This window comes from Chinchilla lanigera, unplaced genomic scaffold (assembly GCF_000276665.1).
Source record: "Chinchilla lanigera isolate Chin_1 unplaced genomic scaffold, ChiLan1.0 scaffold00082, whole genome shotgun sequence".
Lineage (NCBI taxonomy): Eukaryota > Metazoa > Chordata > Mammalia > Rodentia > Chinchillidae > Chinchilla > Chinchilla lanigera.
In genome coordinates, this window is record NW_004955483.1 from 8052728 (window position 1) to 8078117 (window position 25390).

Below are 25390 nucleotides of genomic sequence, written 5' to 3' on the forward strand. Positions count from 1 at the left end.
CGGCCACTTCCGCCGTTGCGCAGACCTGACCTGGGAGGGGCGGGACCTCGTGCTCTGGAAGGGGCGTGGCCTCGCTCACGGAGGGGGCGGGGGCAGGTGGCCCCCCCGAGGGGCGTGCCCTGGAGGGGGCGGGGCCTATGCCGGAGAAGCCGGGGGTGGTGAGGGGGAGGGAGGTGGGAGCCTCCGCGAGGTGACAGTGGCTGGTGGCCGGCGATCTGCGAGGTGGGTCCCTGCGGGGCACCAGGGAGGGTAGGAGCGAGATAGTTTGCTGGACTGTGGGAGCCGGTGATAGCTTTTCCGGGATGAGGCATCCGCAGTGCAAAGTGGGGTGCAGGGAACAGAGGGAATAAGGAGGTGCACAGGGCAGGGCTTGAGCACGTGAGCTAAATGACCGGGATTTCCAGCGGGGAGGAGGGCGGGCCGCGCGCTCGGGGCAGCCGGGCGGGGGCGCTGTGCGGACTCTGGACTCGGCGGTGCCACCCGGGCTGTGCGAGTGCAGGGCTCGCCGGGCCACAGGCCACACCTCTGTGCCCGGGGAAACGACTCTTCAATTTAGGAAATTTAAAAATAAACCTAGAGCAGGAACAGTTTTTTTTTTTTTTTTTTAAGGTAGAGGACAACTTGGGGTTCCAACGAATTCATTGTAGGTTAACATTTATGAGTAGAAATTATTGTGAAATTTGCTTTTTCTGATTCCTATACTTTTGCACTCTTGTTATGTTTAGAGACTTTTTATGCTCCAGAAATGACGCAGACAGATGTATACAGTGAGAAGCCGTAAGAACAGCCAAGAAGTGATTGTACTTATGACGGTGTTATCCGTCAAGTTCACGTGGAAAGAGTCGCGCAATTCCAGGTTGCTCTGTCTGTGGGATAAAGACTGTCGTTCCCTTTTATGACACAGACTTAGGACTAAAGACCTAGGAAAAGTGCAACTTTTTCTGATCGCCACATAAGTAATACTCCCCCTATCATTCCTTAACAAATAATTAGCTGAGAAGTGCATTTGTTTTCCCAGTAATGATGGAGGTGCCCTCTCATTTAACCGTAGGTGCTTTGAAGCCAAATGGTACAACAAAAGGGGAATTTTTCCTCAGATTCCTGCTTTTTTGTGGTGTTTGCTTTGTCATGGATAAATCATTAAGTTTGAAAAACCTGTAATACCTGCTAGCACAGTCCAAGCTATATTAGTTTTACTAATAATTTAAAGTTAATGTTGGAATTGTGGTGTTATATTGTCCTCAATGTTGCAAAGCTGGCAGTGAAATATGTTTTCCTTATACAGTATATTCTGTTGGACCTGCAACTATGTTTATTTGTTCTTTTTTCTCAGTTTCTTTATGTGCATTTTTCCGTGCAAAAAAGCTATCAGAAAATTTTCTAAAATACAAACTTAGAGTATAGAAATAAGATACTGAACCTATACATCTATTTTTCTCTCTTGCTGAGACTCCACCAATGACAGGATTTTTTTTTTAAAGGCTTCAGTGATCATAACACTGTCACCATAAGAGGTGCATTTGTTTTCCCAGTAGGCCACCGTAAGACAGGACAAATAAACTTTTGGCCCCTTAACCTGTTACTCATTAAAAATGTGATTTGTCTTCTCTTCTGAGGCAGTCAGAGCAGCTTTTGCTAAAACTGGTGACTCTTCACTTGGGTTACAGATGACCAACAGGTAACTCGTGTATTACCTTAAAACTTCAGATATAGGTGTGTTGATCATTTAAGAAAAGTTGGCAAAACAAGTTTTCTTAGCCTAAGATGTATCTACCCTTTCTCATCCTCCTTCAAGACTGATGACATCAAGAGAAGAGTAACTAAAGTAATTTTCAGGATTTACGGGAACATTCAGTAAGTCTGGAAGTCTCCACCAGCTTAGATCTCCAATTCCAGTAGAGCCTCACAAGGCTGCCCAGGCTGAGACTGTCCAGGCAAAAATGTCTTTAATGACAACAGAATATTCCTCTGGAGCTATGAAATCAGGGCTGAGATGGTGATTAGCCAGACCCCAGCTCACCATAGCACCCCATAAAGTGGTCTCCATTCTTTTGTGAACAGGTCACCGCTTCAGTCCCTCAAGTGGAAGCAGCCCTTTTCTTATTTCCTCTTTCCTTTGGTAGCGGACCACCTTACTCTTTGTCAAAGCAGCACTTCCCTTTATTTTCTCTTATTTTTTAATTAGAGCTTTTTCCCATGAATTCATAGGAATGCCTTGATTTTAATGTCCATTATCACTGAAGCAAAGACCCAGACTAGCTGGTGACAATCATATCTGATGACAGTCAACAGAACTTGGAGTTGAATTACTGACAAGTACATGAAAACTTCATAAATGAGTAAGCAAGACAGTTATTGATGACAGAATTAAAACATTGCATGGAAAAGTAATCATAGAACACCATGTGGCTTGTCTATGAATAGTATTTACCTTGTTACAATAATGTACACCCAAAATACTTCATCAGAAAAATGAGGGTATAAGACAGATGAAAAGATGGTGTGTGTGTGTGTGTGTGTGTGTGTGTGTGTATGTTGGGAAGCTGCAAGAGAATGAACTACATATCTTCTCTGAGAAAACTATCAAGAAATGAAAAAATTGAAAAGATACAAAACCAGCATGCTAATTGAAATAGCAGGACTCAGCAGAAGATTTGGAAGTAGCTGCTTGCGTGTTTCGTGGGAAGGAAACTGCTATTTCCACAGCAAATGTGTTGAACTCTTCAAATTGTGTATAACACTGATAGAAAGTAGCAAGGACATGTAAATACTTTAAAAAGAATAATATAATAGAAAAATGCTAAGCTTACAAAAATTACACACTGTGGAATGCCTGGTTGTTTTTGTTCCCTTCCCCCTTTTTAAAATTGAAGTCAAGCCCTTTCACTGTGTTAAGGTGTAGTTCAATTTATTTTATCTTTTCTAATGTGTGATGTAAGTTATGCCTCCATTGCCAGACTCAGTGAAAATTAATTCTTTGCCTGGCTTTTTTATTGGGTGTTGAAATATTTTTTAAAACCTGTCTACCGAGGATATAGGTTTTCATTTTGTTCAACAGAATTTCAGTGGCCTTACATGACTGCATTGATAATCTTTTGCATTTAGACATTGGAGTTACCTGCCTGTGAGACAGCGGTGTCCACAAAGCTATGAGTGACACAAGAACTTCCCTTGATATTAAAGAGTACCCTGATAGTGAGGTACAGAAGAATCGATTAATGACCCTGAAAGAATGGCAAGACAAGTGGGTGAACCAAGAAATTGGATTTCATCGAGCAGCAGGACATCAGTAAGACACGTTTGGTCTATGAGGGAGGGATGCTCTATCAGAAACTGACTTTGAAATAGAAATAGTAATGCATTTGATTTTTTTTTTTTTTTTTTTTTTGTATTTTTTTCCGGTACCAGGAATCGAACTCATGGCATTCGATTTTTTAAGATGCATGTTCTTCTATTTTTCAATATATATTGTAGCGCCTCAGAGATCAGAGCACATCTGTGGCTAGTCAGTTTCACTGGCAATGTGCTTTCTTTCCTCACTGTAGAAATAATTATGCAATTTCCAGTTTATGGCATGTTGTTGTTGTTTTTGGTACTGGGAATCAAACTCAGGATCTTGCACTTGCCACAGGCAGGCGCTGTGCCACTGAGCGATATCCCCGACCCCAATTTATAGCATGTTAGACTTAGCAAATATGTCCCTTTAAAAATATCACCTGTAGCATCTTTACGTCAGTCGTGCATGTTCATACTGTCCATACAGCAAATGCCAAAGCGACACTTCTGCTTTTTTGTTCTGATGTACAAGTGTCATCCAGATGGTGAGGGAGAGATATTGAGAGCAGTTAATCAAGCGAGCCAAGGTGCTGAGCAGCATTTTAGCAGCATTGTTTTCTTCATGGCAGCAGTGATAAATCATGGGGCCATGCTGAGTAATGCAGCCATTATACCTGGTCCTTATTCCAGGCAGCCCCCCCCCCATATCATCCCCATTATTATCATCACTGCACATTTGCACACTGAATAAAAGCTTTTTTTTTTTTTTTTTGGGTCTTTTTGAGACAACCCGTATGCAGTTTAGGCTGGCCTTGAGCTCACTATCTAGCTCAGGCTGCCCTCGAACTCACAACTATCCTCCTGCCTCACCCTCCCGAGTGCTAGGATTACAGGCGTGCGCTACCACACCTGGCTTGAATGATGCAAGTAACTACAAGCGTTAAACTTCTTTAGAGAAATTTTCCAATAAAGTAAATGTTGAAAATTTCATGGATCAAGAGGCTCCCTTTCCATATCACATTAAAAGAAAAGGTATAAATTTGGAGATTAGATGTAGAATTTTCAAAACATGTCAGACAAGGAAGAAGCAATTTTAAAACGTTTTAATTACTAATCAGGAAACCCAGGGGATAAGTCAAATTTATCACTAACTAGCTGTGTGATGTGACTGAGGAAGTGACTTAGCTGTCCTATTTGTTTATATGTAAACTAGAGTGTGTGATCATTAATATCTACTAATTAACGTGGCTGGTAATAGTGAGAGAATGCATGAAAATTAGTGTACTATGATTACATTGTACTCTTGTGCATTGGGCATAAACAACTTTTATTTTTCTCTCCAGGCTATTAAAGAAGCATTTGGATACTTTTCTTAAAGGCAAGAGTGGACTGAGAGTGTTTTTTCCCCTTTGTGGAAAAGCAGTGGAGATGAAATGGTATGAGCAAATAAGCATCAACACACTTGTCTTTGGTGATGAATCCATTGGGTGAATATTTAACAGGATGTAGGTTGTAATTTCCACTGTTAAAAAATGCACAAGGATTCTTTAAGTAGACCCTTAGGGATATTAAGTGATCATTAGAGGTAATGTTTTCAAACAGACCGGATACAAGTGTGACTTTGTTTTTCTCTGTTGTATTTCAAAAGAAAAGAACTAGTTTGGAATCAAATTGGTGAGGAAAGCCAGCTGCCCCTCTTACATCTCCTGGATCTTTGTGCATGATTTAATTATCGTAGATGGCTTAAGAATTTAGCAAGATATTTGAAATGGAGATAGACCACATAATTCAAAACACATTACAACTTTTTAGCAGGACAGTGTTTATTATAATCCTCTGTTCATTTCAATCTTCCCTCCTCCTATGAGAAAATAGGAGTTTTTGTTACTATGAACCAATGTTATAAAACCAATGATGATGAAAGTATCCCTAATAAGTAATTCTCTATAAAGGGAATTCATGTTACTTAAGAAGCCACTGTTACTGGGGGTACTGGAAATCATTTTCTATTCAGAGCTCCGTTGTAATTACAAGATACAGACACAAGCATACCTGCCAAGATATGCATTCATTTATAAGCCCAAATGTTGAGGACTTTGATCAGTAAGCAGAAAGGAGAAACGGATGTATGAAAAAAAATTAGTACATGCAAAATATAATACAGTAACTTAAAAATACTCCTTCCCTATATAAGTATTAGTGACCTCCCTATAGAGCATGCTTGCATTTGGAATTAATTTTCCAGTAGAAATGGTGAGATTATTGTAGCACTCACTCTTGCATCTTGTAGCTGAAAGCATGTGAAATAGCTGCTGTGGCTGATTCAGTTGTAGCCATTACATTGAGAACACTTCAGCTTTAGACCTATGTCTTAACCAAGTCTCTGAACCAGAAAAGAATTACTTTGGAAACTGCCCACAAGAAAAAATACTAACTCCATAAACAGATTGTTGTAATGGCATCGTCATAAGTGGTAACAATGTAGCTCTCTAGGATTTAGGCAACATTAAGAAAAGATTATGAGGAAATAACCAGTGAAATATGATAGTTTAATATTTTGTTTCTAAAGTCGTTAAAATATCAAAACTGAGGTACTGTAATTGCACGTTAAGTTAGTAGAGAATTTTTCATTTATGTAATCAGTGTATGTATGAGCTCTATGCAGACATCACATGTGAATAGGTAACGGATCATGAGCTAAGGCCAAAAAGCATTAAAATGGAATGATTTAGGCTTTGGTTTTTTGTTTTTATTTCCAGCTATCTTTAGTCTATGCTTCATTTTTCTGTATGTTAAATAGGAAGTAAAACCTCATGCAGCCAGTTCAGACAACTTTGTGTATATTTTGTAACATTAAAAAAAGTATGGATGGGGCTGGGGATTTAGCTCAGCGGCACAGCACCTGCCTGGCAAGCGGGAAGTAGTGAGTTCGATTCCTGGTACCGGGGAAAAAAAAAGTATGAAGAATTTTAAAAATTCCCTGTATTTTACAAATTTTTAGAAAATATGAAAGACAAGCTATTAACATGTTTCATTTTAGAACTATAAACAGTGCATTCTCTGTCCACATTCAAAGTATGTACACTTGTGTAGATAATAGGTACAGTCTTTTCTTGCTTTGAAAATGTGAATTTTATTCTAACTAGATTGCTGTAATAGGAAGCAATTTGAGCATCATACAAACTTCACCTTTGCTGTTGTGTGATTTCATCAGCAAGAAACAATAGATGAAAGGAGAAAACTATGCCCGGCTGAACTAAGTTATATGTGAATACAGAACACACACACACACACACACACACACACACACACACACACTGAGACATTGCCTTGTGCCGAGCTTAGCCCAAGTGCTGTGAGCCTCTCCCACCCACGGCTGGTGTTACAACTGTCCAGTTGACCTCCAGTTACCCTCCTTGCATCTGGTCACAATCGTGCACAAACTGTAGCTCTTTCACCGCCCACTTCTACAAATCAACTTTAGGTCTTTTTTCAGGAGAGGGGCCACGTGGGAGTGTTTGTCTATTTCTTAGCCATTTTACATGAGGGAAACCATTACTAATAGGTTCTTTTGTCTCTTTTCTTTGTGTCACTGACAAAATTTTTTATTTTTCCCTAACCGCTGTCTCCCCTGTCAGACTTTGATGTCTTTGCACAATTTTGCATAGCCTGGTAATTTTTAGGGAGGCAGGTATTGCATTAAGGCGGAACTATGTTTTTACATACAGTATTTGGCATAAACTTATGATAATGACTAGTTATTTCTGCTGTTAATACTCTTTTCTCATAAACCCAAGAGGCCAAAACTGTGATTTCTGTAGTAATAAAGCTTACCAGAAAAATGTTATTTTCACGTGGTAACAAAATAAGATTTTGGGTAATGCTTACTGTAAGCACGTGGAAATTGTGAGGTTGTTATAGAAATGGATGCTAATGTTCTAGAGCTGTGTGTTCCAATACAGGGGCCATTAGTAACATGATGCTATTTAAATTTAAACCAAATAAAGTTTAAAATTCAGTTCCTCAGTCAGACTGGCTACATCTCAAGTCCTCAGTAGCCAACATGGGCAGTGGAATTGGACAGCACAGAAATAGACATAGAGCTCCTTGTCATCACCGAAAATGTTACAGGCAGTGATGAATTAGGGGAACTGAAGTGCATTTCCTCTAGTCAAATATGTTTATATTAAATCAATATTTTAAAATACAAGTTTTCAAATTTTAATTTCCTCCCTCAGTTCTTATAAATCAATCTTTCAGAATCACATATAACAAGAATTTTAAAAATATATAGACCCACTACTGTACACTACCTATGAAAACTGTGAATCTGAAATCATATGTGTTATGGTTTGAGTCTAGATGTCCCACCAAAGCCTCATGCAGTCATGGGGTGGGCTTCTAGAGTTTGTGATTAATTCATAGTCCAATGCTGGGATTATGGGTGCGAGTGCTACACCCACCCTAGGGCGGGTAGCCTGAATACAGTATGAGGGAGGGAGAGAGGCTTGCTGTTTCTGCTCCCTCCTTTCTGCTCTTGCTGCTTTTGCTGTTGTCCGCCACCATGAATGGTTGCCCTCTGCCACGTGTCACCCTGCTTGGGGCAGCTCAGTATGGACTGAAACCTCCACAAACTGTGAGCTAAATAAACCTTTCCGTCCTTAATTCTGGGCATCAGGTATTTTGTCCCAGCAACAAGAGAAAAGTAACCAAAACAATATGAACCCATGAAGAAAATATATATTTATGGGGGTACACCCTTTTATTTCGCACTGTATTTGAAATAAAGATTAAAATGACATATATGCTTTTACGTAGGTTTGCAGATCTGGGTCACAGTGTAGTTGGCGTCGAAATCAGTGAACTTGGGATACGGGAATTTTTTGTGGAGCAGAATCTTTCTTACTCGGAAGAACCAATCACTGAAATTCCTGGCGCAAAAGTTTTTAAGGTTAGTTTTGACTTTGTTAAAAAAGAAAACACTGTTCATACCTTCTCAGTAAAGATTTTTCTGAACATGTGCATGAGGACACATGTGTTAGGTGGGTCCTCTTCAACCCACAGGTTTGTTGAGGCATTATCTACAGTAAAAAGCTAGGGCTTCAAAATATAGGTAATAGGCAAAGCCTATCCAGTCAAAGCCTCTCTGTATTCTGGATTTAAGATTTTCTGTTTTTCTTCTTGGATGGGTTTTTTATTGTTGTTGTGTATAGGGTATTTTTGCAGTAGTAGGGATCAAACCCAAGGCCTCATGCATGCTAGGCAAGTGCTCTACTACAGAGCTACATCCCCAGTGCCGTCTCCTCCTTGTATTAAGCTGCGTGGTCAATAAATGCATTGTCTGCATCTGAAAATTATTGTTTAGTTTAGCTCTCTGCAGTCTGTTTTGAGCCTTGAGGAAGCGTGTCTCATTTTGAGCTGCCTGATCTATGCAAGAGATGTTTGCAGATAGTTGTGTTTCTCCTTTTAACTTCTCCCTTGGGCAGCTTCTCCTAGGCTGGCTCTTCCCTTATGGTAGCACACACTGTCTTACACATTTCCTGTGTGTCTAGGGTTGCGTCGGGATGTATGTACCAAAAGAACTGTTGCTTGTAACGACCGTCATCTTCTTGCATTAGGTACACCTACAGTCCGCGATGTTCTGACCCACACATGTGCTCCCAGTGTGCTTCTGCACTGAACTTGCTTTCACAGTGACAGCCAGGGAATTGCTTGATGCTCTGAGGAATAGACAAGACTCTACTCACAGCTCCCTGCAGGGCCCCCAGAATTCATTACCAGTGATAGGCCTGACAAGGCCTGCATCCACCCAGCTGGTGAAGGCACCAGGGTGACCACTGATGCTCTTCACATTGAATTCATCTCTGGTCACCTCCACTTGGCCTCTGTGGGTGTTGCCATGCCTCACCTCTGGAGAAGCCTACAGGCCACTGCATCATTTTTCAGGCTGGCTTTTGCAACACATCTTGGTAATGCATAGGCATTTACTGTGCAGATTATCTGATCCCTTCAACACAGATAAGCAACCTGACAGGTGCTATCTGTTACACAAACTGTCATCCTGTATTTGCACATGTTGTACTTATTTTCATCCTAAATTGCTAAGGACTTTGAGCATAGTAATCATTTTTTCCCTCTTGTCTCCTTCAAAATTCACTTGGTAGCTCCTCCTAAGTAAGCCCTGTTCTTGAAAACTTTAACAAACCCCATTCTGCAGAACAGAGACCCATGTCTGACTCAACATAGACTTTTGGACCCAGCCACGCTATTAGGAGGAAAGCCTTTCTTTTCCCAACAAACATTTTCTGAGAACCTATTAGGTGCCGAACACTGTATAAGGCATGGAAGAAATGAAAGATAATACAATCCCTACCCGACATAGTCTCTTAGCTTAGCAGAAAAGAAACACAGCGACAAAGTCATTATAATACATGGAACAAAGTAATAACAGGATTGGGCTGGGGATATAGCTTAGCGGCATAAGCGCCTGCCTGGCAAGCACAAGTCCTGAGTTCAATTCCCGGTACCAAAAAAACAAGTTAAAAAAAAATAACAAAGGATTAAGCAAATGGCAGGAGAGCCACTCAGCCCCGCTCAGGGTGCTCCCTGATGCATGGTAACTGACAGGGCGGGAGACCAGGCAGGGCTCAAGGCTGTGGTGTGAGATCCCCTGGGGAGATAATGCTTCATTCTTCACAGTAGGCTTTTAAGTAGGAGCATGACGTGGCCGGATTGTCTTTTGAGATAAATCACCTTATGACTTCATGGGGAGTTATTTGAAGGGAGTAGCTTCCTGGCAGAGAGGTGAAATAGGAGGGTGTGGGCCATGGTCCAGGAATAAAATCATGAAGACCTGAACGAGGACAGCAGTGGCAGCACACAGAGCGGGAAGGCTGGATTAAAGTCGTGTTTACCATCTCTAGCTGGCAGGATCTAGTCATTGAGTGGGGGTGAAGGGGTGAGGAGTTCTCCTTTCCAGCCCCCATGACTGGTCCCCAGTGGTAGAGAATAAAGAAGCAAGCTGAAGCTGGGCATAATCGTGCACACTTGCAATCCCAACACTTGGGAGGCCAAGCCAAGAGGACCGGGAGTTCAAGGCCAGCCTGGGCTACCCAGTGAGACAGTGAGATCCAGCCTCAAAACACCCAGAAAAAGAAAAAAGAAAGAAAAACTTAGAGAGCAGAGAAAAATGACTTGTTTTGGAGCTGATGAGTTTAAAAAACTAGGAAATTGTGAAGGAAGGTGGTGTCTGGGCTGCAAATGACAGTTTGGGGAGTTATCTTCGTCCTGTGAGCGGAGCTATCCAGACAAACTGCTTTGCTAGCTCAGGGTGATATGACCCTTCCCAGCTGAGAACCCCAGAGGCTGCGTGTCAGAAGCCGGCCGCCACCTGGGTTTTGTAGAGACAGGCGGGGGAGGGGCAAGACAGCTTTACCGTGGAGAAAGGGACAGGTGCCTGCTGCAGGTGTACACCATGATGGAAGCTGTGAACAGCTGGAAGTGGGCGGCTTGGTTTGCGGAGGTGTTTGGCTTTCTCAGGTTGGTCTGAGTTGGAAAGGGGAGGGGATGGTAAATATCAGAGACTGACCAGGTGGCTGCAGAGCTGTGCTTCAGCTTCCAGGCTGGTGGCTACAGAGGTTGTAGGTCAGAGTTCTGTTGTCCTGAATGGCCTGGCCCTGGACCATTTATCCATGTAGTCCCTCCCAAATGCTGCTTTCTAAACATTGAAACTAATGGTTTAGACCAGTAGGAGGCTTGATCCACATTATTTATAACTTTCCCCTATCCCATTCTCAAATCATCTCAGAATAATTCCAGACCCCTCTGGGGGCAGTGGTGTCCAGCCCTGGCTGCACACTGAAAATCATCCCTGGATCTTTCTAAAATCCCTGGGCCAAGCTCCGTGAAATCAGAATCTTCTAGCAGTGGGGTGCTCAAAAGTTGCCCAGGGAGCCCAGGCTTCTCAAGTCTGCACCCCGTTATGCCTCCAGGATGGTACCCCCAGCCCGCCCCGTCCTGAGTTCTGGCAGATGCCTCACGACACCCTGTCGGAAGCCACCTCTGTCCACCTTCTCCAGCGCTCCCAGGCTGTCCTCTGTCCTACAGGCTGTGATGACAGCCATGGACTGCCATACCCAGCTTTTCTGAGTCACTGTAAAAGTATCTGCCCCTCTGCATGAGCACACCTGGTAACTGCCTGACCTGGGGATTTATCTTCAGCCCAGTGAAAGTATCAGGACTCTGCTCAAGTTAACATTGCTAGAATTTTAATATGCTTTGAAATAAGTAATAGTCTTTTGATGTTCAAAAATGCCCTGTCTGAATTTCCACTTTGTATTGACCCTGAAGAACCTCACACATGTTTTTGTTTTGTTTTGTTTTGCTTTTTGGTTTTATTTTGTGGTACTGGGGCTTGAACCAAGGGCCTTCACACTGAGCTACATCCCTAGCCCATTTTTGTTTTGAGACATGGCTCACACCTGCAAGCCTCCTGCCTCAGCCTCCCAGGGGGCTCAGAAACCCATACAAGCTTTAAAAAAAAAACAAAGTACTGTGAAACTGTAGTAAAATTCTTGTATTTCATATGTGCTCCATTCTCTCTCTGCCACCTTTGCTTTGCGTGGCCCCTGTATTCTTTCCTTGGCCATTCAAATATCTCCTAATGAAGTGGAAAATAGTTTTTTCATTGTTTCATTACAGAGTTCTTCGGGGAATATTTCACTGTACTGCTGCAACATTTTCGATCTTCCCAGGTAAGACTAAATCATATAGCTGCGCTTTAAAAAATGTGAGTGCTTGTTACGTGTGGCCCTTCCGTCACTACCATCCATCTGCGTAGCAGCCAGAAAGCCCCGGTCAGAGTCTGCATTCTGCAGTTATTTTTATTACCACCTTGTTTGTCCGTGGGCAGCTCCCAAACTGTGAGAAACATTATTACAGCCCGAGGCAAGAAGGGGAAAGGTGAGGAGAGAGCTGTGAACCCTCCCTTCAGCGCGGCCTATCAGGAAATGAATCACAAGGTGTACAGGGAGACAGGGTCTCCCCTCCTGAGAGTCCCTACTGCCCGACCCCAGAGCTGGAGCACTGTTGTCATGTCTCGTCCCTTTTTCTCCTTTAAGCCCTCAAATCGTAAAGGAGCTGCTGCCACAGGACTCTGACACTTGAGGAAGCGGACAGGTCCCCACGGGTGTCCCTATAGCAGACATGAGGTCCTCACTCCTCAGAATTGGGGAGGGACCAGCGTGTGCTTTGAGAAACAGTGCTCAGCTTGTTCAAGATTTGATGTTTTGTACATAAGATGTTACAATTTTCCCCCCCTTTTTTTTTCTGGTAGAGCAAATATTGGTAAATTTGACAGGATTTGGGATAGAGGAGCATTAGTCGCTGTGAACCCCAGTGACCGAGTGCGGTAAGAAATATGGTTTCTTTAATTCTGTTGTTGTTGTTGTTATCTGAATTCCAGGAAAGTACAGGATTTCTCTGTAGCGACTGGGCATAAAGCCTGCGGCTCTGTCACTTCCAGGTTGTGTTGCCTCAGTCACATTACTCAACTTTTCTGAGCCTCAGTTTGCTCCTCTACGAAAGGGGCATCTTTACAGTAACGCCGTCTGCACCACCTCACGAGTCTTAGCAGGTGGCACCCTTTGGACACTCGTCCTGCAGCAGCCCTGGTTCGGGATACCCCATGCAGGTTAACACCGTTAACCTCCCTAACAGTCCCATGAGGTACCCCTGTTGCTATTGCATTATACAGAGAGACTGATTCAGAGCCTGCAGCCTTCCTTAGACCATCAAAGCCTTGGTGTGGGAATTAACAGAAATGAAACATGTGAGAAGTGCCCTGTTAACTGCAAAGAACTATAAAATGTTAGCTCCTATTACTATTCGAGCATTTGTTATTTGACATTTTGAGTAGCCATTCTTAGTATATGTAATCTCACTTGAAAAGAAAATTAAAATTTGCCAAAGCATATGAGGAAAATGTGATCACAACGACATACAGTACTTTGCAATGCCAATAATAACACATACGTAGTTGGATGAAGCATGTGAATGTTGAATTTTTGTAGTTGAACAGAGACACTTGATACGTGGCCCCAAAGTTCAGGCTGCACACCTATGAAATAAAATTTTCATTTTAAAAGGTTAATTGCTCCCATTTTTCCATTCTTTCTCTGTCATCACTCTTCCTTTACTGTTTTCAGTAGCCGTCACCGTCCACACATCCCTGGAGCTCCTCGCTCCCTGTGGAGGGCATCCTCAGCCTCTGTCTACCCCTGTGCTGGGATCAGACCCAGGGCCTCCACGGCCAGCCAGGCGCCCTCCCATGGAGCCATGCCCCAGCCCTGCTCTTGCATGTGCTCCTCAGTGATCAGCTTGTTACTTACTGTCACTCAGTCATTTAACAACTATTTATTAAGTTCCTACTGTGTTCCAGATACTGTTGGGGAAGTCACTGAGAGAGCTGTGTCTCAGTTTGCCCCTTTTCATTCTTATATTTCCGGCTCTGTTCTTCCAGCCATTCTTGTCATGTGTCCAGGGTCCGCTTTGCATTTCCCGTGTGTCATCAGTGTCCTTTGTCAACCACCAGAGACGTCTTCATCTCCGTAAAATACGACATTTCTGAATGGGGCTGGGGCTGGGACCCAGGGCCTCATGCATGCTGGGCAGTGTCTACCGCTGCGCTCCCCAGCCCCAGGGAAACACCGCGTTGTCATGCAGAAGTCGCTTCTGCTGAATGTCTAGATGTGTAGGTATTTCCCACTGTCTTGGTTACTTTTCTCTTGTTGCTGGGGCAGAAATACCCAATGCTCACATTTAAGGAAGGAAAGGTTTATTTAGCTCACAGTTCATGGATGTTTCGGTCCGTGCTCAGCTGGCTCCAAGGTGGAGTGGAACATGGCACAGGGTAACAGTTCATGGCGTCGGAAGACAGCAAAAGCAACAAGAGCAAAAGGGAGGAATGGCGGCAAGCAGCCTCTTTCCCTCCCTTACATTGTACGCAGACTACCCACCCCAGGACGGGTGTAGCTCTCACACCCATAATCCCAGCGTTGGATCATAGATCAGTCACAAATCCTAGAGGCCACCCCATGACTGCATGAGGATTTGGGGGGGACATGCAGACACAAACCATAGCACCCACTCACAGAGGGTTTTTGAGGTTGGTCCTTCTGGGGACTTTGGTTTACCTGGTGAAATCTACAAGGCAGCGGAGACCAAACTGGACACCATCAAGGGCAGCCCAAGGTGACCACGACGCTGTACGCAGCTGTTTTCCCAGTATTTGGCATGGTCCATGTTGAGCACCTAGGAAGAGCTTCATAAATGTACTTTGTTTTGGTTTTTTTGAAACAGGGTCTTGTTATGTAGTGCAGGCTGGCCTTAAGCTCGCTTATGTAGCCCAGGCTGGGCTTGAACTCATGGTGATCCTCCTGCCTCAGCCTCTCAAGTACTGGGACAGATGTGCGCCACCATGTCTGGCTGGTAAATATTTTCTTAATAAATGCGAGTACATCGTACACCGGAGCAAGGCAAATACACTGTTTCCTGCCAGGCACTCCCAACTTACCTGTCCTTAGATCTAAAGTCCATCCAGGTGGACTCTGAGCTGCTTCATTCCTGGTTAGCAAGGAGCTAGAGGCCCCCTCTGGTGATCTTATTGGAGAATGCAGTTCTCGTGTGGTCCCAGAGTCTGTTACCCTTCTAACTCACCCAGCCGTGTGCATGTGTGTGTGCGTGTGCATGCATGTGTGCGTGGTCACAGCCCCAAGAACGCCTGAGAACATGCTGGCCTTTGTTTCCAGAATAATTATTGATGAACCAGTAGAAAGATAAAATCACTTTGTCCTTGCACTGCTCCTTGGTGCGTTAGAAGCCTATCTCAAGACTCATCAGTACCATTTCAGTACTCAGTATCACTCAGTACGCAGTACTCAGCGTTCCCCACTGTCAGGTACTGATGTGCTCTCTGCAGGGACACCTGAGTCTCTCTCCTGAAAGAAACCAGTGGTGCACACCTTTCTCATTGTTCTGAAATTTTTTTAACTGGGAATTTTTTTTTTTTTTTTTTTTGGTACCGGGAATTGAACTCAGGACCTTGTGCTTGCCAGGTAGGCGCTTGTGCCGCTGAGCTATACCCCCAGCCCTTAACTGGGAATTGAACGCAGGGAGCACTGGACTATATCCCCAGCCCTTTTTTTCTTGAGACTAAGTTGCCACCACTGGCCTCAAACTTGCTGTCCTCCTATTTCAACCTCCTGAGTAGCTGGGATTACAGGTGTGCACCACCACACTTGGTGGTTTTTTCTGAATTTTTCACAGATCACAAGTCCCCATTTCAAGGGCAGTGTAGAGTTTCAGTTCTAGGAAACACTGCCAGGGCAGTCTGACCACCTCCACAGAGACAGGCTTCTTTTTACTTCTTCTTAAGAACAAGAAGCAAAAAGTTATACTATCAAGGATTCATCTCAGAAGTTTACCTTGGTCTGGCCCTTATGCTTGCCAGGAAGAGCGATCCATCGGATTCACTGAGTTAGAGGAGTTCATGTTGAAGATGCGAAAGGGAATAACAGTAGCTAAACCGTGTGTGCTTTCTGTGGACCAAGCAGTGTTCTAAGCACCTTGTGTTTCAGTTCGTTGAATTCTCCCAGCAGCTTGTAAGCTGGTGACTGGTCTTAGCCTATTTCACAAGTGGGGAAACTGAGACACAGAGAGGTCAAGAATTTGTCAAGCAACGATGCATAGTGGTGTAATCCCAGCACTCTGGAAGACTGAAGCGGGTAGATCACAAGTTCAAGCCCAGCCGGGACCACTTAGTGACTTAGCAAGACCACAATATAAAAATATGGGGCTGTTGCTCAGTGCAGAGGCCTGGATTCAATCCCCAGTACTGGGAGGAAGAAAAAAAAAAAGACTTCGTCAGGCTTACATAGGCAGTAGGCAGAGGAGTGGGTTTGCGTCTGTGGGGACACCTGTCCCCCTCTTGTGCCTGTCTGTCAAGGCCTCTCCACCTCCCTGCATGCATCTCCTTGGCCTGGGACCCTGGCCCGACCCCTCTACTTCCAAGTCTCAGGTCACCAGGCCCCTGAGTAGCACAGCAAGCTGGAAGGAGCCTCTGTGTGCCTTTCTGTGACACCCTCAACTCCCCCGTACCAGTTCCCAACCTAGACAGCAAGGCAAGAAACCTTTGTATAACTTTTAAAACAAGAGCCAACTTCATGTGATTGTTAGAATTAAACTCAGTACAGTGGCGCCACTGTTCCCGAACTTGATGCGTTTCTCGATTCTGGAAAGGATGGTCATGGGTGTGCTCCTCTCCGGATGCAGAGTTCCCAAACGAAAACCAAAGCTTGCTCGACGTTTTCTGTTCACAGAAGCATTTGGGAACTGAGGTACCACTGTAATGGTAAAGAAAGTGAATCCTTGCTTCCTTCCCTTCTCTGCCGCTCCAGCTTGTGCCTAAACAGGGCAATGGGGACAAAGGTTACAGCTCAGTGGCACAGCGCCTGCCTGGCAAGCACAAGGTCCTGAGTTTGATTCCCGGTACAAAAAAAGAAAAAATAGACTAAACAGAGCAATGCAGCATATACCTTTTTTTGCTTTCTTTTCAGCTACACAGATATAATGCTGTCCCTACTGGGAAAAGAGTTTCTCTACCTCATGTGTGTTGTGTCTTACGATCCAACAAAGCATGGAGGTAAGGCTGCTTATTTCTCTTCCCGCCTTCTTCTGTTTCCTTGTGTCCTAATTTGGTTCTACAACGTGGATAAAAGCTAGTTTATCCTGGTGTATCGCATAGGGAACGTAGGACTGATATACTTGTACATGAAGGTACTTCTGTTTTGGGCTAATGGGAACTATGGACATGATTTTTCTCCTCCCACATGGGACATATTTTTCACGTACTCCATTCTGTTGTGTTCACCAGTTATAGCTCAAGCTTACAGAAGAGGTGGGGAGGCATGGGTGAACCTAATATAAAAGGGAAATCTCCTGAGCCCTGCATTGGGAGGGAGGAGAAATTGCAGTGCTCTGGCCCGGATGTCCCACAGCCACACACTCCCTGCTGGGGTGACATGCTGGCCTGGGCAGACGGAGGAGAACTGGAACATCTCCACGCTGCTGTTTTGTAATTGCTGAAATTTTGTACTTTATCTGTTGCATTCCGTTAGGATTCTCTTTGCTCTGAAGGGGAAAGGGAGGTTTTCTTGTGGATTCATTTTGTTGAATTCGGACATTGAGACTGTTTTTTTTTCCCACTTTGTGTTGGGGGATGGAGCCCAGGGCCTTATACTGTACCACTGAACTACACCGCAAGATCTGGACTTTGAAACTTGGCATTTATCATGGCTGGACTTTTATTTTCAGGGAGAAATAACAAACCAAATACATAGACTTTTAATATGTAAAACTCCCCTAATTTGATTTTTAATTGCGCTTTTGAACAGTACTTTAAGATTTACATAGTCTTTTAGTCTTTTTTCTCTCTGTTTGAATAAATCAGGTTTAAAAATGAGACCTACTGTCCCTAATTAATGGAAATAGGAGCCGCAGATGCAGAAGTTACCTCCATGGATCTGACTAGGGCCGAGGGGGAGGGGAAGGGGGAGGTTTCTCCCATCCGGGTCCCAGGGCAGAGTGGGAGGAGCACACCGAATTGGCTAATAAGTGCAGGAGGCAGAAAACAAGGGCCCCAGAGACAGAAGAAGCCCCAGAGGAATTTGCTAGTGGACTCCACTCGGAGTTCAGTGTCCTAAGTCCCCGGGCTGGCTTGGCTATGGTTCCATCCAAACTGCAGATGGGTATATAATGCTACTGTCCCCTTAACCTGTAGTCCCAGCACTCCGAAGGCGCAGGCAGGAGGATCGCCGTGAATTCAAGGCGAATCTTGGCTACATAGTGAGCTCAAGGCCAGCCTGAACCACATGGTGAGAGCCTGTCTCAAAAAACAGCCTCCCCCATTAGAAGGATAAGCTCCTCACCTGTTCAGATAATAATTGTGGCTGAAGATTTAGCTCAGTAGCGCAGTTCCTGCCTGGCAAGTGTGAGGTCTTGAGTTCGATCCCTGGTACCAAAAAATAATAATAATAATTAAGTTGTATGTAGAATAAACTCACCTAGATCACTGGAGATGCATGGAAAAGTAGGCCCAGAGGGTTTATTTCGCTTTAGAATTAAAGATATAAAAATTATTCTTCACTACATTTCTCTTCTTCCTAGGCCCACCATTTTATGTTCCAGAGTCTGAAATTCAAACACTCTTTGGTAAGCTCTGCTCTGACTTTTCCAAAAAAAGTCAGTAGCTAACTGTTCTCAGGTGTTCCTGGCTATTAGTGTATCTAATTAAAGTTTAAAAGGTAGACCTGTGTTACTGAAGATCATTTTATCTAGAAAAGGAGCCAATCTCCATAACATGCCTTTTTAGCTGAACTTTGCATGTTAAAGACATTTGGACTTCCCCTGAGAGGGAATACATTCATTTTTGCACTTGGGAGTTATAAATGATAGTAATAATTCAGAGTTCAGAAAATGTGGGCTTAGGGCTGGGGATTTAGCTCAGCGGCAAAAGCGCCTGCCTGGCAAGCGCAAGGTCGTGAGTTCGGTTCCTGGTACGGGAGAAAAAGGACTTTGATCTAGGACAAAAAAAAAAAAAAAAGAAAATGTGGGCTTAGCACTGCCTCGTTTTCATTGAAAAGAAGAGAAAGGTCTTCGGTGCTATCTTTAAAATCATTTGAAGTATTTTTAGAACATTTGTGGCAGTGTTCTAACCTGTTGTCCTTTTTGTTTTAGGTACAAAGTGCAATATTCTTTTCCTTGAAAAGGTTGACGATATTGAAAAACGGAATAATATGGGAACGGACTACTTTTTTGAAAAACTATATCTACTGACAGAAAAGTAGATGATGGATTAGTACAATCAAGTGACATCCATATGTTTTTACATTTTTGAGTAACTGAAAATGATGCTAAGGAAAAAAAAAAGAAAATGATGCTAAGGCTTGAAAATACAATGAATTTTTTTTAAAGTTCTTACAAATCATATAAATCTTTGCTCAAAAATGTGTATAACTTTCTAGAAGAAAACACATACTAACGTGTTACAGTAGATCTTTGGAGACAATTACATGGTTGTGTCTTAACTAACAAAATGCAAGAATTGGGGCTGGGGATTTAGCTCAGCGGCACAGCACCTGCTTGACAAGTGCAAGGTCGTGAGTTCAATTCCTGGTACCAGAAGCAAAACAAAAAACAACAAAAAAATGCAAGAATTTTTATAGTCCTCATATTTCTTATATAATTAAAAATTAAAGAAAAGTGCATATATCTTAAAGAAATAAGCAAAACAGAAACTGATCTTTGTATGAAATTGAGAATCATTGAAAAAATGTAACACTTTGATAGGTTCAAGGTGGTCCCAAAAATTATATGAAGGACTAGCTTTTACTGTAGACCTGCATCTTGTACCCAGATCCTAGCACCCATTTTCATGTTTTCTCCATAGATAATTTTATATGTAACTGAATAAAGAAACATAAAAATTCTAATCAAGCCAGCCTATATTGAACAAAATATTTTTCCCAGACTGTAGAATAAAGCTTTTCCAAGTTTAGCAGGTTTTCTTGTTTCTTTTAACTAATCTTGTTAAGCCGGGCATGGTGGCGCACACCTGTAATCCCAGCACTCAGGAATCTGAGACAGGAGGATCGTTGCAAGTTTGAGACCAGCCTGGGCTACAAAGTGAGCTCAAGGCCGGCCTGAACTGGATAGCGACACCCTGTCTCAAAAAGACAAATAATAATAATAAATTTTGTTTTGATGAGCAACCATTTTGCAGTATAACATACTCAGGGCTGGACTCAAGTCTGTTCATTAGTCAGACTTCATGAAATCAGACACTCCTCTCTAACCCTGCACTGTCTAATGTCTATGTGGCTTGTGTTGTTCAGCTCCTGTCAATCGGATGGTGTGTATTCTAAAAATAAGTTTGTGCCTGGGCCTGGTGGTGCACACTTCTAACTCCAGCTACTTGGGGTTCTCAGGCAGGAGGGTCACAAGTTCAAGCCCAGCCTGGGCAACTTAGCAAGACTCTGTCTCAAAATAAAAAGTAAAAAGGGCTGGACGTGGAGTGCAGTGAGGCCCTGAGTTCAATCTCAAGCGCCACACCAAAAAGGAAAAAGTTTGTGTCAATGTGCGCATGCACGTGTGTGCACAGGTGCGTTAAAGCCAGGGAGGTTTTTGGAACCCTCGATACTGGCAAAGCTGTGGGTACCCTCGTAACACTTACATAACTCCTTAAAGTTGAGAGCTGTTGACCTCCCTGGCCTCTTGGCTGCATTTAGGAGCTGCCATGTCCACCCTTTCACATCTGTCTGTTCTACCTCAACTATGTTATCTTAAGGCTGAGTCAGGAGGGTCTCGGTGTGCATCCTGATGGCTGCTTCCCTGAGCCCTGCCCTCTGCACACGGCGTGGCTTCCCGCAGCCTTGAGAAGCAAGGATGGACAATGACTGATCCGAGGTGGGCCAGTCCCTCCCCGGAAAGCCCGACCTCCGGGCTGGGAGGACAAGTTCGCCTCTTGCATCTTCGTCGATGCTTTAGGCTGAGAAAGAACCACCCGGAGTCCGGGCCACGCTCCTGCCGGCCGCCCTGCTTTCTGTGACTTGTGCCCACGGGTCCTAAACGATACAAATGAGAAAGGGACGTGTGTGTGTATGTTAATAAACAGAATATTCTTAAAATGGATATAAGAAAGTCTAAAGGAAAAACAAGAACAAGCAAGCCCTGTTCCTGGAGGAAGTGGCTGCCGGGACGGTGCTTTCTGTTCTTTCTTTTCAGAAGCACCCGCGAGCGTTTCTAGAAGCCGGCATCATGGCACGGACTCGGTTTCCCGTCTCTGCTGGGTTCCCCTCCGTTTCACCAGCCTTTTCCTCCCTCACGAAATGTTTCACAAGCAGGATTTCCTTTTTCTCCTTTGGTGGTGCTGGAGATTGAACGCAAGGCCTTTGCCTGGGGAACATGCACCCTGCCGCTGAGCGCCATCCCCGTGGGATTCCCCTCCCCCTCCCCACCTCTTTCCCTCCCATCCCCTCAGCTCCTCCCTCCCCTCCCCTTCCTCCTTTTCCTCTTTGTCCACCTCCCTCTTCTGTCTCTGTCCCTGTCTTTCTGTCTCTCTCTCCCCTTCCAGTACTGAGATTTGGCCCCAACCCAAGATCCCAGCCTCTTTTTATTTTTTTTAATTTTTTTGAGACAGGGTCTTGCTAAATTTCTCGGATAGGGCTCAAACGCGATCCTCCTGCCTCAGCCTCCCGAGTCTTGGGGCCAGGATTTTGTATTGTCTATTTCCCCTGTCATTACAGTCAGCGTTCAGTCGGCAAACATAGGTACCTGCCTGTCAGCCTGTGTGGACTCCAGGATACAGTGCTGAGTACAAGACACAGAACCTGTTTATCTCTGCAGAGACCGCGAAAGAAAGCGGGAACAGGGGCTGGGGATTTAGCTAAGCGGCACAGCGCCTGCCTGGCAAGCGCCGAGGTACTGAGTTCGATTCCCGGTACCGGAAAAAAAACAAACAAAAAAAAAGCGGGAACAAAGACAGTGCCATTGTGAGGCTGACAGGGCGGTCGTGGCTTGTGTCTGGGTTAGGTAGAAAGGAGTCCTGGAGGGTGAGGCGAGGGCCGCAGGCAGGTGGAAAACCCCAGGGATAATGGTAGCTGAAAACGACCTGCTGGGATGCCAGCATCCTGACCTGGGCAAGGCTCAAACCTAAAATGGTTTTCGTTGTGAACCTGCATAACTGAGAAAATTTCAGTTCTACAAATTTAGAAATCAAACGCCACAAAAGTTACATAGCTATCCGTCACATTTTATTGTTGGAGTTTTTTTATTTTTATTTTTTAGACAAGGTGTCACTATGCAGTTCAGACTGGCGTTGAACTCACTATGTAGCCCAGGCTAGCCTCAGACTTGCAGCAATCCTCCTGCCTCAGTCTCCTGAGTGCTGGAATTACAGGCGTGTGCCATCATGCCAGGCACTGTTGGAGTTTTGACAGTAAATCAATCATATGGGCAGATCGTCTGTGTCTATTTCCAGAACCACCGTAGGGTCCCCCCACCGGCCCACGGGTGGTTACCGCGAGCGTCCTTAACAACGCGGGCGGCCTCTCCCCTCCCCCTGCAGTCTGCCGCCTCTGCGATCCCAGGGCTTCGGCAGCCGATGCTGCAGTACCGCGGATCGCCGCGCGGGGACAGCAAAGGATAAAGAAGAAGAGGCGGGCCGGCTGTAGAAAGGGCCAAGCTCGGTGGCCATCCACCCGGAGCTGAGGTCTTGAATAGTTTTGAAACAGTGTTGGAGAAGAGACAAATGAGCGACGAGGCAGGGATAGCTGGGTATAGCAGCCGCACGGTCCTATAATCCCAGCGGTCTCGGAGGCTGAGGCAGGAAGATCACAAGTTTGAGCTTAACGTAGGCAATTCGGTGACTTAGCCAAACACTATCTAAAAATAAATTAAATAACGGAGGATGTAGATCACTATGAAGGCCCTGGATTCAGTCTCCAGTACCTCTAAATAAATAAACGGAGAAGATGCTATCGCATAGAGCAGATCTGGTGTAGAAATGTGCTGTTCCGGGCGGTATCTACTGTGCCCTTGAAATCAGTTCTCTGAAATGCGATGCACTATGACGGCAGAATACACACTGGGTTTTACTTTGTGCGCACCAAAAAGAGTTCAAAATATCTCATGAATATTTCACGGCGATTACAGTGGATAAGGGGGGAATATCTTAAGATATCTTGGGTTAAATAAAATATACAATTAAATTAATTTCACTACTTTCTTTTTACTTTTAAAATGTGATTGTAGTGTCAAAAGGATAATACTTTGGCTATTATGGGTTAAATAAAATATACAGCAAAATTAATTTCACTAGTTTCTTTTTACTTTTAAAATGTGATTAATAAACAAATTTAACGCATGATGTGACTCATTATGTTTCTCCTGAAAACTAGTTCTAAAAATTTTCCACTTTTGATGTTCTAGACGTTTCTTGATTTAAAAATAACTTCCACAGGGGCTGGAGATTTAGCTCAGCGGCAAAAGCGCCTGTCTGGCAAGTGCAAGGTCGGGAGTTCGGTTCCCGGTACCGGAGAAAAACCAAAAAAAACCAACTTCCGAAAGGAATTTCCATTGGTTGTGATTTTAGTTGTTTAGAGTATATTCTGAGATTATAGTGTTAAATTGGTTATTGTGTTGTACTAAGTACATAATCTTTGAATCGTATAACACTTGGTAAGAAAATATCCTCTCTCGTGTCACATTAAAACTTTCTCCAGGGTTGTTTTATTTTGTTTGTGGCACTGAGGATTGAACCCAGGACCTCTGCACTGAGCTACTTCCTCATCCCCAAGGAAACCCTGGGGATGAGCTGTTTACTGTGTGGGACTAGCTTGCTGCCCACGGAAGTGGTTCAGCGTGGGCTCTGCAGGGAAACCGCCAGGCTTCCAAGACCAGCCCAGCCGGTTCCTAGCCATGCAACTCTGGATCGGATTTTTAACCTTCTTAACTGTCGGCGAGCAGCGACGAAGATAACACCCACACAGAGGATTGCCACGAGGTGTGTAAAGAAAGGCAGACGCAGAGTGAGTTCTATCGCCATCATCTTTACTTGAGGGGAGGGGGTTTGAAACAAGGTCTCTCTATGTAATTCAGTTTAGCCTCGAATTCCCAGTGATCCTCCTGCCTCAGCTTCCCAAGTGCCTGGATGGTAGGTGTGTGCCACCACACCCAGCCATGGCCATCCCTACTAACGGCTTTAGTTCACATTTACGCCTTCGGAGGACATTCCCAGACATGCCCATGTCACATTCATTCGCCCAGTGGAGTTCTTTTTTTTTTTGTCTTTTTGAGACAGGGTCACACTGTGCAGTCCAGGCTGACGCCCAGTGGATTTCTTGTACTGTCCTGTAACAGTCCTTCTTCCATACGTAAATTCATTTCACAGGTATCCACTAAACAGCTACTTTACTGCAGTGTAACAAAACACACCCGTCTCAGCCCCTTGTAGTGTGTGTCTGTTTTCCCAGTCAGAACCTAAGTATCACGGGGGAAGGCACCGTGTGTTATATATGGCCAGCCCTGGGACCCGGCACCCAGCCCTGGGGTTGGAATCATCGCTGGGCTCCAGCCTCAGAAGATTGGGTCCCAGTTTTTGCTCTGGCACTCAACAGGCCGAGAAATCAGCCTGGCGAGGTGTGGTGACACATACCTGTAATCCCAGCACGCTGGGAAGCTGAGGCAGGAGATGCTCAAGTTTAAGCTCTGCCTGAGCAAAACCTCGTCTCAAAATTTAACAAGTGAATGGATTAAAAAAAAACAGGATGGCATTTATACACAGTGGAGTTCCTCTGCCATGAAGAAGGATAAACGAGTTATTTGTGGGGGAAATGGCTGCATCTTGAACCGTAGTATTAAATGGAATAAATCAGACACACGAGCCTAATTATCACAGGATTTCTCTCTATGAGAAACCCGAAGTATAAATAGAGAGCAAAATACTAGGTAGATAATAGGAAACAGCAAAACAGGAAATAGGGAGACAGAGCTAGAAGAGGGGGGAGGGAAGGAGGAAGGAGCGGAAGGGATGAAAAAGGAATTGAGATGTGTCATATGCATATGCCGAGTCCCCACGATGAATATAATCGTTATGTACTGCAAACATGTACTAATAAAGATTGAAAAACCTTGAAAAGGGGTGGGGATGTACGTAGCTCAGTGTGAAGATCCGGGTTCAACGCCAGGGCAAGGAAGGGAGGAAGGGAGGGAGGCAGGAGGAAGAAGGAAGCCCGCCACCCTCTCGCCCTCAGTGGGCGTCTCCTCGTCTGTAAGGTGAGATGGTCCGCCTGTAACTGCTGTCTGCACGGGCGCAGGTGAATTCTTTTTGCAAACGTTCACCATCAGGTCCTCGGAAAACAGTGCCGCGGCTTCCCGCCAGGGGGCAGCAGCTCATGCCCCGCAGCGCCCGAGGCCTTAGCGCGGCCTTGGCCCAGGCCTTGACCTTGGGCTGGGCGGAGACGGCGGGGCGGGGACTGCGGGGAGGGGGCGGGGGCTGGAG

The 25390-nt window shown here is 44.5% G+C and overlaps 1 protein-coding gene across 4 annotated transcripts; it reads left to right on the top strand.

Annotated features, from left to right (window-relative positions):
- The first annotated feature begins 139 nt into the window (after positions 1-139).
- Positions 140-19508, top strand: Tpmt (thiopurine S-methyltransferase). Of its 4 annotated transcripts, XM_013503825.1 has the most exons (11): positions 140-222; positions 726-856; positions 2209-2339; positions 3106-3289; positions 4620-4712; positions 8095-8227; positions 11977-12029; positions 12611-12685; positions 16890-16975; positions 18499-18543; positions 19069-19508. In XM_013503825.1, the coding sequence occupies exons 4-11, from the start codon at positions 3150-3152 to the stop codon at positions 19176-19178; spliced, it is 735 nt and encodes a 244-aa protein (XP_013359279.1). In that variant the 5' UTR covers positions 140-222; positions 726-856; positions 2209-2339; positions 3106-3149; the 3' UTR covers positions 19179-19508. The 4 variants fall into 4 exon arrangements, with proteins under 4 accessions (XP_013359279.1, XP_013359278.1, XP_005403450.1 ...); XM_013503824.1 differs by lacking the exon at positions 2209-2339; XM_013503826.1 differs by lacking the exon at positions 726-856 and having other exon boundaries at positions 158-222.
- Positions 19509-25390: the final 5882 nt, after the last annotated feature.

Bases quoted from the DNA above. Each gene is read 5' to 3' on its own strand.
- Tpmt (XM_013503825.1), top strand. From the start codon at position 3,150: ATGAGTGACACAAGAACTTCCCTTGATATTAAAGAGTACCCTGATAGT. The intron at 4,713-8,094 runs GTATGAGCAAAT...GCTTTTACGTAG, and splicing joins AAAGCAGTGGAGATGAAATG to GTTTGCAGATCTGGGTCACA. The intron at 16,976-18,498 runs GTAAGGCTGCTT...TCTTCTTCCTAG, and splicing joins CGATCCAACAAAGCATGGAG to GCCCACCATTTTATGTTCCA.